This window comes from Gigantopelta aegis, chromosome 9, assembly GCF_016097555.1.
Source record: "Gigantopelta aegis isolate Gae_Host chromosome 9, Gae_host_genome, whole genome shotgun sequence".
Classification (NCBI taxonomy): Eukaryota; Metazoa; Mollusca; class Gastropoda; order Neomphalida; family Peltospiridae; genus Gigantopelta; species Gigantopelta aegis.
The window spans coordinates 5305878-5320094 of record NC_054707.1 but is presented as its reverse complement, the minus strand read 5'-3'; the positions used below and the strand labels follow the sequence as shown (position 1 = coordinate 5320094).

Sequence of the window (14217 nt, the reverse complement as noted above, 5' to 3'; positions counted from 1 at the left end):
TCATGGTATTAGAAACATCACGATGACCCGAAATATTTTGGATGTACATTGGTATACAATGACTTTTGTTTATATGAATTTGCGTGGCTTTAAAAATGTTACCATTTCATAATATTATAATATTATATACACGTTTTAGCATTAACGATGATAGAGTTACATACCAGCCCATGGCTTTATTATTGTCCGAATGATGACGTATTAAGCCATGTTTTACACAAATGATCCAAATCCACACTAAGGGCATCGCTTTTTCTGTTTAGATTGTGATTCTTCAACCATATCCTATTTCTACTTGTGTTTCCGCACGAAGTCTCTCCTTCTCTTCCTGTCCGTCTTTCTCCGTGTCTGTCTGTCTGTCTGCCTGCCTGTCTGTCTGTCTGTATGTTTGTCTGCCTGTCTGCCTGCCTACCTGCCTACCTGTCTGTGTGGTTTCTCTCTCTCTCTCTCTCTCTCTCTCTCTCTCTCTCTCTCTCTCTCTCTCTCTCTCTCTCTCTCTCTCTCTCTCTCTCTGCGTCTCTCTCTCTGTCTATATGTATGTCTGTGTGACTCCCTCTGTGTCTGTGTCTCTGTTTGTCTGTCTTTCTCTCTCTGTCGGTTTCTCTTTATTTTAAAAATGCATTTCATGGTTTTACAAACACCAAGATGACCAGTAACATTGGATCTCTCTCTCTCTCTCTCTCTCTCTCTCTCTCTCTCTCTCTCTCTCTCTCTCTCTCTCTCTCTCTCTCTCTCTCTCTCTCTCTCTACCTCTCGCTCATGAATGCCTTATTTATTTACACAAGAAGACGATAAACTACACAGCTTTTGTTTTTAATCTTTATTGTGTTCAGAAAAAAACAGAGAAGAGAAGACACTCCTTAGTCACAAAATAACGTGTATATTACATTCATCTGGAACAACTGCAACAAGTGTGACGTTATCGTTTCAGATGATCTGGCATACATGTCAACAGGCGCGTCCTTGCCGACTGGTCGTTGTAATAAAGCGTGCATTCGAAACAGTGGTATGGAAATGTCCGTCAGTACTCCACACACTGGCGTTACCTAGAAGCGAAAAGTCATTGTTGGGTTAATGAGGCGAGAAGATCTCGTAATGCTGCATCAATTATAGAATCAGCCGTCATATTTTACACGTAATGGAACGAGCAAAGCTCGCCCGAGGACAAAGAACGTTAACGGGATTGTCTTTTGAAGATGTTTCAGACTAAGAGAATGTTTTTGACAACTACAATTACGTATTAAAAACATTTTAGAATATCAGAGGTTGTGTATCCAATGCATTTGCTGCCATGTGCTAATGTTTGTAGCAGTTATTTTTCATTTTACTTCACACACAATTGTTTCTCTGTTTTTCTTCCCTTTTTTTTGTACGTACGAAACTATTGGGAAGTAAAATCCAGCTGGGGCTGCTACGAACATCGGGACAACAACAAACACTTTGTTCATACAAATACTGATATTGTAAACACATTTTAAAATTTAATATGCAATTTTCTTGGAAACATCTTACAATGGACGCAAACTCAGGGCAGTCTCTTTAATTCACATGCAAAATAAAACGGTATGCAAGAAGGAAATGGTTTTGAAGGGGTACGATGGGGTGGGGTATTGTATTGGCCCAGAACATCATTGATGAAGTTAGTTAATGATTCCTAACTCATTACTTTATAGATAGGATACACAAACACACACATATTTAAGCTGTTCAAACACAATAGTACCAGCGACTAGACCACGTAAATGAATATGTACTATTAGTATTATTTATGATTCATTACTACTAATACTACTACTGCTACTGCTACTACAACTGCTGCTGCTACTGCTGATAATATTACTACTATAACAACAACATCAACAACAACAACAACAGCTACTACTACTACTACTACTACTACTACTACTACTACTATTATTATTATTATTATTATTATTAATATATGGGAGTACTAGTAGTAGTAGCAGCACCAGCTGCAGAAGTAGTATTGGTATTTGTAGAAGCAGCCCCAGTAGTTGTAGTACTAGTAGTAGTAATAGTAGTAGTAGCAGAAGTAGTATCAGCATCAGAAATAGTAGTAGTAATAGTAGCAGCAATAGTAGTAGTAGTAGTAGTAGTAGTAGTAGTAGTAGTAGTAGTAGTAGTAGTAGTGGTGGTGGTGGTGGTGGTGGTGGTGGCAGCAGCAGCAGCAGCAGCAGCACCATCAGCAGCTATATCAGAAATACTTTTAAACAAAAATAATAATAGTGTTAGTGTCAGCGGCTAGTAACAACGTCGCTGTTTGTAACATTGGAAATTCCTTACTTAGCGAGATTATCTGCGGCCCTTGTCCGTGAGGTCGGGCAGGATGTAGAGAGAGTCGAGAGTGCCGCCATTGCGCTTCCGTACTTCCCACTCACTCCTGTACGTGACCAGCTTGATGATCTGGGACGCTAGGTTCACAACCTCCTGCAAACGGAAATCGAAAACTGTCAAGGTTGTTTTTTTTGTGTTTTTTTTGTAAATATACTGAAATCCACCGAAAACGCACCAGTTAGATGTGTAGTCATAAATTACAATATGGACAGGATTTAGCTCAGTCGGTTCAGTGCTAGCTTGAGGTGCTTGCGTCGCAGGATCGAACCACCTCGATGGATCCATTCAACTGATCGGGGTTTTCTCGTTCCAACCATTGCACCACAACTAGACAAAAGGATGTGGAATGTTTTTCCTGTTTGTGGGAAACTGCATATAAAAGATCCCAAGCTGCATTAGCAAAAATGTAGCGGGTTTCCTACTTGTCAGAATTACCAATGTGTAACATCCAATAACCGAAGATTAATTAGGCAATAACCAGATGTATTCTGGTACTGAATAAATAACTAAAAATTGTCTGCATGGGTTAGTGTTATTTTGTGTTTTAATAGCAATTCCACACATGCGATAACAGTGATAACTGACAGTTGGGTAATGCGATTTCGGTGGAGTTTAGTATACTATTAACGATTATATTCAGTACAAGATTCTATTCTTGCTGCTTTAATACTACAACATTGGTTTGTCTCTGTTCTTTCTTGTTTGCGTTGTATTAGTTTACGACTGTACCATAATACTCTTTGTCTTATGCTGAGATACGGTTTTCATTATGGAAAATGGGTTTGTCTTTATAAAAGGAATATTTGAGATAAAACTTCCAAGATAAGTTCAGGATTGCCAAAGCATTACATAGCGCTTTCTTTAGCCTTCCTCCACATATCAGTATCAATAGGGGGAGGACTGGAGGTGACTCGAGCTAGGCATAGTAATATGCGGTTTTACCCAGTTACGGCGAAAAGGGCACTTTAAGAGCCGTCTTCTATGAGCACGGACTCTGGCGCGGCCCAGGAGCGGAAAACAGATGTATTTAATAATGGATTTTATGGTTACCAATAGCGGCGTTTCCATAAGAGCGGCGATGTATGCGCCATTTTGTTTTCTAAGTCCGCGCCATGTCGCGCCAAAATACCGCACACATGGGAAAACCGCCAGTAAAAAGAGCCTTTTGTATTGTTATCCCCTTGTTCGTCCCCACCCCCGGCCAGACAAACACCTGCCCCCACTAAATACGGGCCTGGTATGAACGCCCCAACTGACCTGTCTTATCGAGTCTTCCAGCTGGTATCGTCTCAAAGGGGAGGCACGTGACTCGAGGACCATGGAGATGAGGAGGGCAGCAGCTACCAGCAGAATGACTTTCTGATAAGATACCATTTCCTAGAAACAAAAATAATATACAGTTATATGTTTTAATGAGAACACAGATATATATACAGACAGACTTTGTGATAATATACCATTTCCTAGAAACAAACATACTATAGATTTATAAGGTGTTCACAAATACATATATACAGACGGATAAAATAGTATTTCAGACATGCTTAGAGAGACTTTGTAATAAGATACCATTTCCTAGAAACAAAAACATATATTTATATGATGTTTCAGAGAGAACACAAATATATACTCAGACATACTTAATGAGAGCATCGATGTAGACATATATACAGATATACTCTGTGATAAGATACCATTTCCTAGAAACAAACATAATATTATAATTAAAAGGTGGGGAATAAACTTCGGCTAGCGAAATTTATGAAGGGTTAAGTCATGCTTCCGCGGAAAAAGTACTGAAACAAAAGAACATTTGCTTGATCAAGTTAAGAATAAAAGTCAGTATCACGAAGAAATTGTAATAAAAGTTCTGGATGGAATGGAAATGATTCCATCACAACAAGTATATTACGAAAAAAAACAAATCACACTCACTGAGTGACTCAGTCTTTTGTTGACTTTTGAACAAAATGTGGGTTTTTTTCCTCTAAAAAGGGATTTAAAAAAAAAAAATCTGTTCCCATTGCCTAAGTATAATGTTAAAAGAACACTGCTATTGTAATATGTCTACGATACATGGAGCCCTTTTGATAGCTAAAATTATATATGAAATATATTTTCCTGTTTAGAAAATCGGTGTCTCGCTAACCAAGGTGTTTGTTGTCCTCCTAATGTTTGTTGTCGCCCCAAACAGATTTTACCGTCAACAATTTCGAAAAACTTATATTACGATGTAAAATGAAAATTTACTGCTACAAACATTAGAACAGGAACGCAGACAAGTATACATATACATACGCTGGTATTTGAAACAAGAAAATGTATTTAATAAATAATTTTAGTCGCAAAATGACTCTTATGTACAATGGCCACAAACTCAAGACAGACCCTTTAAAACGATGTATAATAAAACTCACTGTCAATAAGCCAGTGCTTTTCACTGTCAAACGTTTAAAGGGACATTCCTGAGTTTGCTGCATTGACAGATGTTTCCGACTAATAAAATAATTCTACGATTAAACTTACATATTAAATATATTTTCTGGTTTAGAATATCATTGTCTGTATATTAAATATGTTTCTGGTCGTCTTAATATTTGTAAGAAGCCCAAACTGGATTTTGTCTTCAAATAATTTCCTACGCACGAAAAAATTATATTTTTGGAAATAAATGAAATTTAACCCAGTACAAATATTAGAACGATCAGAGACACGTTTAATATACAGCCACTAATATTTTATTCAGAAAAATATGTTTTATATGTAATTACAATCGTTAAAAAGTCTTTGTTAGTCGATAACATCTTAAAAAGTGAAGCGAACTCAGGAATGTCCCTTTAAAAATATCACTTTTCTACTACTGTGATCAATCTCACTCGTGAATAATCTAATACAGGGGACTACAGTATTATATTGAAGTGTATGGATAATATGGCAGCGATGCACCTTATGTAAAAACATCAATACAACAGAAACCAACACCACAAACATTAGGATAAATACTGTGTGAATTAAACATAAGAGTCAATCACCGTCAGTTCGCTTCTCCTTCACACATAATATGTAATGTTGCACTAAACCAGTAATATCATTTTCCCACCGCCCTACACGATGATTGTGTGTGGTTCCTGTGGGATTTGTGAACATGGTTAGTCATTCTCCAGTAAGCTGTGAACATGGAATGTCATTTTGTACCGAATGTGTCAGTACTGAAGCCAGTTGTTTTGTTGGATATTGGTTACATCCGAAGGAAAATCCTTTTTGCTTAATTAATAATCTGGAGATAGCAACAGGCTATCAATAAGATTCTATCGGTATCAATATACTGCCGGAAACGTGATACTTTAGTCTCCCGGAACGCATTTAATACAACTTAAGGCCCGTCGACACGAGCATACATTTGTCCATGCACATAATATTGTTTTTGTTAAATGCGATGCTTTTTCATAACTAATATATTATCGTATAGAACGTTTTACCGACACATTCGTTGGAGAGATCAGTGTGCGATTTGTGATATACGGCAATATCCCATATATACATGCCGCAGTCATTAACACAGAAAAGAAAGGATCGTTGACAAACCTTCGCCTTGGAACAATAAGTTTCTACACAGAAAAAAAACCAACATCTAAAAGTGTATTGTTGTATTTCACACAGTATTTTGCATTTATTATGGGTTAGGGTTTAGGAACGGGTTAGGGGCAGTGTCGTAACGTTTGTATTGTCCATGTACTTATAGTTGGCACCTTGTCGTATAGTACTATAGCAATTTTTAGTTCCTATTAATAGCCAGAGATTGAGAATTGTGGAATGAATAGTAGAGGAATTCGACATTTCCCGAGCAGGATGAAAACAAAAGGCATCATTCACCTATCGGAAATACTTACATTCCGAATGGACCATTCGTCCTGGCCATAATTGCTGGCGACCAAAGGAATCAAATAATCTTATGTAGTACCGAACACATACGAGTGACTGACCTATGGGAGTTAGCCGTGATGTATGAAAGCCCGTGCTTCGTTGACAAAATCGAATTACAGATCATGAACCTTCTGTAATTTAAAAGAATTGGGTTTTTTTGTTGTTTTTTTAAAGCAACACTATTCGTTATTGCAGACAAAAGTAGGTCCACGTCATTCAAACACCGGTTAACGACATGCCGTTGAATTACGATAGGCTCATTGCGGTGAACAGATTTAAACATATGTTCGTGCTTATATTCAATTAGGGTTCACGCACGCTGTCCTGAGCACACACCTCAGCTATCTGGGCTGTCTGTTCGGGACACAGAGTTAATGGTTAGTGGTTAGTGAGAGAGAATTCGGTGTAGTGGCCTTAGGTCAGGTCAAAGAGGTTTACATGCACATTCAGAACAAGCTGTTGTAGCGCACGCTTATCACGGGCGCAGGTGCCAACTCTCGCCGGCTCCTCCGTCCAGGACAGGGTAGTGGCCCTACATCTTACCCACTGTGTCGTTAAACTGTGTGGGAGCCAGTACCGGGCTGCGAACTCAGTACCTACCAGCCTTATGTCCGATGGCTTAACCACGACACCACCAAGGTCGGTAAAACACGGGATGAATGATTTAATTAATTAATGAATTAATTAATTAAAGAACGCATGTTTAACAACACCCCGGCACAAAACCCAAAACCCCAAAAAGACCCAAAACACACCCACACACCCACAAGCACATGCATACATACATGCATGCATACACAACCCACACGCACGTGCATGCATACATATATAAACACATATATACGCAACAACACGCACAAACATATGCACATACATACATGTACATACATGTACATACATACATACATGCATACATACATACACACATGCACACACACACACACACACACACACACACACACACACACACACACACACACACACACACACATACATACATACATACATACATACATACATACATACATCGTTCGAGCGCATCGTGGTTAGTCTGCAATTTGCGGGCGGTTCGGTGCCACAGGCTCGAGTCTTAGCAACGGTATGGGACGATGCGTGAGGCCAGAAAGGATTTAATTATTCGCCAGTGCGTTAATATCTATGTATGTAACAGTCAACCTGGACATACATACAATATATAGATATTCATACATCAATACATACATACATACATACATACATACATACATACATACACACACATACATACATATCTATTACAATTATGGAAAATCATTGGCTGTAATAGGTTTATATATGTTAATAAATCTACACCAGTAGCCAATACAGTCAGGAAATATCACATTATTGCTGCTGAAACACAATGGGAATCGTTTGTGATTGTCTCGTTTCCTGTGATCCTATTAACATCTCGTTAGACACAAAATGTGGTTCATCTACTCTTGCCTAATTACGCAAATCGGGCTAAAGTAATGTGGCCTCGACCACCCTTTTTCAAATCAAAGCTTTGCTTTGTCTGAACGACACCACTAGTGTACATTGATTTATTAATCATCGGCTATTTGATGTTAAACATTTGGGAATTTCGACATATAGCTTTAAAAAGGAAACCCGCTGCATGTTTTTCTATTATAATTGTAATCTTTTATATGCACCATCACACAGACAGGATATCACATATCACGGTTTTTGATATATCATTCGTAGGGCACTGGATGGAGTGAGAAATACATGTAGCCCAATAGGTCCACCGGCGGGGATCGATCCCAGACCGACCACGCATCAAGTCAGCGCTTTACCACTGGGCTACTTCCCGCCCTCGGTTTCAAATAAGTTATATGCAGGTGTATATAGTGATTGCGTCTTCCTTGTTTTTTCTGTTTCAAATAAGTTATATGCAGGTGTATATAGTGATTGCGTCTTCCTTGTTTTTTTCTGTTTCAAATAAGTTATATGCAGGTGTATATAGTGATTGTATCTTCCTCGTTTTTTCCGTTTCAAATAAGTTATATGCAGGTGTATATAGTGATTGTATCTTCCTTGTTTTTTCCGTTTCAAATAAGTTATATGCAGGTGTGTATCTTCCTTGTTTTTTCCGTTTCAAATAAGTTATATCCAGGTGTATATAGTGATTGTGTCTTCCTTGTTTTTCCCGTTTCAAATAAGTTATATGCAGGTGTATATAGTGATTGCGTCTTCCTTGTTTTTCCCGTTTCAAATAAGTTATATCCAGGTGTATATAGTGATTGCGTTTTCCTTGTTTTTCCCGTTTCAAATAAGTTATATCCAGGTGTATATAGTGATTGCGTCTTCCTTGTTTTTTTCCGTTTCAAATAAGTTATATCCAGGTGTATATAGTGATTGTATCTTCCTTGTTTTTTCCGTTTCAAATAAGTTATATGCAGGTGTGTATCTTCCTTGTTTTTTTCCGTTTCAAATAAGTTATATCCAGGTGTATATAGTGATTGTGTCTTCCTTGTTTTTCCCGTTTCAAATAAGTTATATGCAGGTGTATATAGTGATTGCGTCTTCCTTGTTTTCCCCGTTTCAAATAAGTTATAGATTGGAAGCCAGTTTGGAAATATATACATTACTGTGATGTTAACTTGGATTTTAAGATTGCTCATAACATTGTTTTCACATATTCTAAATTATTTAAATATGGTAAGGTATCATCAAGCCAATGTCATGTTTGTTTTAAAGAAGAAGATATGTGTCATCTATTTTGTATTGCGATGAACTTTATGACTTAATTTTTATTTTTCATGAACTATGCATTTATATGTTTAAGAACATTGGCTTTTCTTTAGAATTGCTTAATAAATTGTTGCTTTTGGGGTGTTATTTCAAAATACAAAACTGATCAAATGAATTCATCAATGATTTACTCTCAATATATAGAATATCAGTTTTAAAGAGACGTTTAATAGCAGAATCAAGGGGTGAAAATATTAATACTGTTACGTTTATAAGCATTATATACGTCAGTACTGCTTTAAAAATAGATTTTTCTGCATTTATTAATAAATATATTAAAAATAATAATTTTCTTGATCTAAATAATGATAAATTAGTTTTTAAATACCACTTTGAAAACTTATATTTGTATTTGGTATTTCTCTTCAAAATTTAACATCATATAGTAAGATCGATATCCCTCAATTTTTTTTTAAATGTTTGTGTGTGTTTGTGTGAATGTGTGTGTGTGTGTGTGTGTGTGTGTGTGCGCGCGCACGCGCGGTTGCGTCTGGGAAGTAACAGTTATGGAGTGGAGTTTTGGTACATTTATAAGGGTATGTCACCGTTTCAACGTCACTGACTTTTGTTTCACTCTGATGCAACTTTATCCACATGTATTGCAGGTTTGTAGATTAACTAAAGTTAGTGTCCATTATTACCGGTTAAAACTCGGATCTGCAACTTTAACTATAAACCGGATCTATGTTTCCAATGGCACCCGCCATCAGTGCAATGTGCGAAGGTTCAAGAACATTACTAAACCCAGCAATCTACTTTGTGTTGTTTCCGTAAAATTCAATGCAGTTCATAACTCTGGTTTCCGGCAAGAGCGTTCTATAGATTTCCCTTGATGAGGACTGCTCATTTGTGTTTGTTAAAGAAAACCAATACATGTCCTGTAATACAATTAGAATCTGCTTCAAAGATTAGAAAGACTGCAAGTATCCATACACATGCAGACCACTACATACACATGTAGACCACTCCATACACATGTAGACCACTCCATACACATGTAGACCACTACATACACATGTAGACCACTCCATACACATGTAGACCACTCCATACACATGTAGACCACTCCATACACATGTAGACCACTACATACACATGTAGACCACTCCATACACATGTAGACCACTCCATACACATGTAGACCACTCCATACACATGTAGACCACTCCATACACATGTAGACCACTACATACACATGTAGACCACTCCATACACATGTAGACCACTACATACACATGCAGACCACTCCATACACATGCAGACCACTCCATACACATGTAGACCACTCCATACACATATAGACCACTCCATACACATGTAGACCACTACATACACATGTAGACCACTCCATACACATGTATTCCATTCTGTTTAAACGGGGGCATCTGGTGGTGGTGTTGTTTTTGTTTTTTGTTTTTTGTTTTTGTAAACAACAAAAACTAAAATAATATTTCTTAACGACACCTCAGCACCTTTTAAAGTATGACTCTTTGGTGTCTAACATATTATAGTTATCGTGAACTTTGGCTGATAAAAAGAAAGGGAGGAAACCCGTTGCCACTACATAGGCTACTTCTATAGATACATCAATGAATCTTTTATATGAAATTTCCAATAGACAAAACAGTACCTACAACAGTATTTGATGAATCAGTTATGGGTCAGTTGTTGGAACGGGGAAACATCAAGTCCAATGATGGCGACCGATGCTACATCCCCTGCTTTAGAAGGGACATTCTACTATTCTTTCAAAGCATCTTATTTTGCACAAAGTGTCCTGTAAAAGCAACTATTTGTTTTAAGGAGCCATTTTACTGTAATTTTAAGTAACAGACCTTTTTACATATAATAAAACTGAATGCGTGTATATGTGTGTGTGTATGCGTGTGTGCGTGCGTTTGTATGTGTGGAGGTTATACTATAGCAAATATCTTATTGGCGAGGATATGCGGATACAAACACTACATCAAACACTGCATGTAGTATATCAACCAAAATACGAAACAAAACTATCAATAATACAACACCACATCCAAGGCTAACACGGACAGAGACAGACAGAAAAATACCGCTCAAACTGCGCAATGTACTTCCTGATATTGAGTTTGACAAACAGCTTTGGCTTTCGATTTTATTTTGGCAGTATTCCCGATATATCTAAAATCCCTTTATGTCAAGAGTGATAATAAAAACTATAAATGTTTGTGCACGTTTAATTCAAGCCTTCCACGCTGTTTTTAAATAGTTACATTTTGAGTCTCATAAAGAGTCTGAAGCCCCGTTTACATGCACATATTTGCATACATGAGTATTTGTTTACTTAATATATGCAAATTTGCATACCTGCGTAAATTCGATCATTTGAATGCACTTTGCATATTTAACTAAATATACTGACGTGTAGTTTTAAATAATTTGCACTTTGTGGGGACCACATGTAAATTAATAAAGTAACACCTTTATATATAGTAAACACATTGTCTGAGTATTTAAGACTCTTGTCATGTGTCCGCGCAGCAAATCTGCTCACTCGTGAAATGTGTTATGGGGTTCAGGGAGTCCTGAAGGCATTAGACAAGTTTTATGGTTGACATTTGGAAGCTACATCTACTAAATACGATACATCACTGACCAAAATGACGGCTGATGCTATTCCATATTTTAAAATTGGGCATGCCTTTTCATCATATTGGATGTCGTGACGGCCATGCCACCTGTGGTGGTAGTACTCATGGCCGATGCCAGCTGTGGTGGTAGTACTCATGGCCGATGCCAGCTGTGGTGGTAGTACTCATGGCCGATGCCAGCTGTGGTGGTAGTACTCATTTCCGATGCCAGCTGTGGTGGTAGTACTCATGGCCGATGTCAGCTGTGGTGGTAGTACTCATGGCCGATGCCAGCATTGGTGGTAGTACTCATGGCCGATGCCAGCTGTGGTGGTAGTACTCATGGCCGATGTCAGCTGTGGTGGTAGTACCCATGGCCGATGCCAGCAGTGGGGCAGGATATGCTCATCTTTCACGAACACCTGTTATCATCACGTTTTGACAGTGATTTGTGAATGTATGTCACCATAGCTGTATTAATTCTAATGCGTTCTGTCCTGTGCCAGTTTTGATTGAGTAAATTAGTCGAAGAGTGGCTGTTCTCCTTATGACGGTCAAACGATTGTATTGTAAAGGATCATCTCGGGATTGACGGTCAAAAGAATGTATTGTAAAGGATCATCTTGGAAGTCGCGGTCAAAAGAATGTATTGTAAAGGATCATCTCGGGATTGACGATAAAAAAAATGCATTGTAAAGGATCACATTGGAAGTGGCGGTCAAAAGAATGTATTGTGAAGGATCATTTCGGAAGTGGAGGTCAAAAGAATGCATTGTAAAGGATCACCTTGGAAGTGGCGGTGAAAAGAATGCATTGCAAAGGATCACCTTGGAAGTGGCGGTGAAAAGAAAGTATTGTAAAGGATCATCTCGGGAATGGCGGTGAAAAGAAAGTATTGTAAAGGATCATCTCGGGAGTGGCGGTGAAAAGAAAGTATTGTAAAGGATCATCTCGGGAGTGGCGGTGAAAAGAAAGTATTGTAAAGGATCATCTCGAGAGTGGCGGTGAAAAGAAAGTATTGTAAAGGATCATCTCGGGAGTGGCGGTGAAAAGAAAGTATTGTAAAGGATCATCTCGGGAGTGGCGGTGAAAAGAAAGTATTGTAAAGGATCATCTCGAGAGTGGCGGTGAAAAGAAAGTATTGTAAAGGATCATCTCGAGAGTGGCGGTGAAAAGAAAGTATTGTAAAGGATCATCTCGGGAATGGCAGTAAAAAGAATGTATTGTAAAGGATCACCTTGGAAGTGGCGGTCCAAAGAATGTATTGTAAAAGATCACCTTGGAAGTGGCGGTCAAAAGAATGCACTTCAAAGGATCACCTTGGAAGTGGCGGTCAAAAGAAAGTATTGTAAAGGATCATCTCGGGAGTGGCGGTGAAAAGAATGTACTGTAAAGGATCATCTCGGGAGTGGCTGTCAAAAGAATGTACTGTAAATGATCATCTCGGGAATGGAGGTGAAAAGAATGTACTGTAAAGGATCATGGCGGTCAAAAGAAAGTACTGTAAAGGATCATCTCGGGAGTGGCGGTCAAAAGAAAGTATTGTAAAGGATCATCTCGGCAGTGGCGGTCAAAAGAAAGTATTGTAAAGGATCATCTCGGGAATGGCGGTGAAAAGAAAGTATTTTAAAGGATCATCTCGGGAATGGCGGTGAAAAGAAAGTATTGTAAAGGATCATCTCGGGAGTGGCGGTGAAAAGAAAGTATTGTAAAGGATCATCTCGGGAGTGGAGGTGAAAAGAATGTACTGTAAAGGATCGTGGCGGTCAAAAGAAAGTACTGTAAAGGATCATCTCGGGAGTGGCGGTCAAAAGAAAGTATTGTAAAGGATCATCTCGGCAGTGGCGGTCAAAAGAAAGTATTGTAAAGGATCATCTCGGGAATGGCGGTGAAAAGAAAGTATTTTAAAGGATCATCTCGGGAGTGGCGGTGAAAAGAAAGTATTGTAAAGGATCATCTCGGGAGTGGCGGTGAAAAGAAAGTATTGTAAAGGATCATCTCGGGAGTGGCGGTGAAAAGAAAGTATTGTAAAGGATCATCTCGGGAGTGGCGGTGAAAAGAAAGTATTGTAAAGGATCATCTCGGGAGTGGCGGTGAAAAGAAAGTATTGTAAAGGATCATCTCGGGAGTGGCGGTGAAAAGAAAGTACTGTAAAGGATCATCTCGGGAATGGCGGTCAAAAGAATGTACTGTAAAGGATCACCTCGAGAGTGGCTCTCCTCCTATAGAGGAGACACTAGATAAAAATGTATGGAATCAACCTTTACTTTGCCAATGCCCATTCGACTATATATTGTTCAGAGATAAGGCCATAACGGTTTTGTCATTTAGATTCAAATGTTGATTAAGTGATCGTATAATCGATATAAATAGAACCTAGGTGACATTTGTAGGGGATGCGTGACACCTTCACGGTTTCTACACAATATATACTCGGATATTTCTCTTCTCACTCTAAACGTTTGGGTTCATTGTTCACCATCAAATGTCAGCACACGAAACCGTGTATACCAATTAGTAGATCCCCGCCTCTTCCACGTTCGTTTTTTTTTTATGA

At 38.4% G+C, this 14217-nt stretch overlaps 1 protein-coding gene across 1 annotated transcript in view; it reads right to left on the bottom strand.

The window, feature by feature from the left end:
* Window positions 1-839: 839 nt before the first annotated feature.
* Window positions 840-14217, bottom strand: part of LOC121380698 (cerebrin prohormone-like) — a 32232-nt gene continuing 18854 nt past the window's right edge. Inside the window, exons 2-4 of the mRNA XM_041509649.1 lie at window positions 3613-3732; window positions 2305-2448; window positions 840-1046 (exon numbers count right to left, since the gene is read on the bottom strand). Coding sequence (XP_041365583.1) covers window positions 2314-2448; window positions 3613-3729 — 252 coding nt within the window. The 5' untranslated portion in view covers window positions 3730-3732 and the 3' untranslated portion in view covers window positions 840-1046; window positions 2305-2313. The remainder of the gene's footprint in view (window positions 1047-2304; window positions 2449-3612; window positions 3733-14217) is intronic.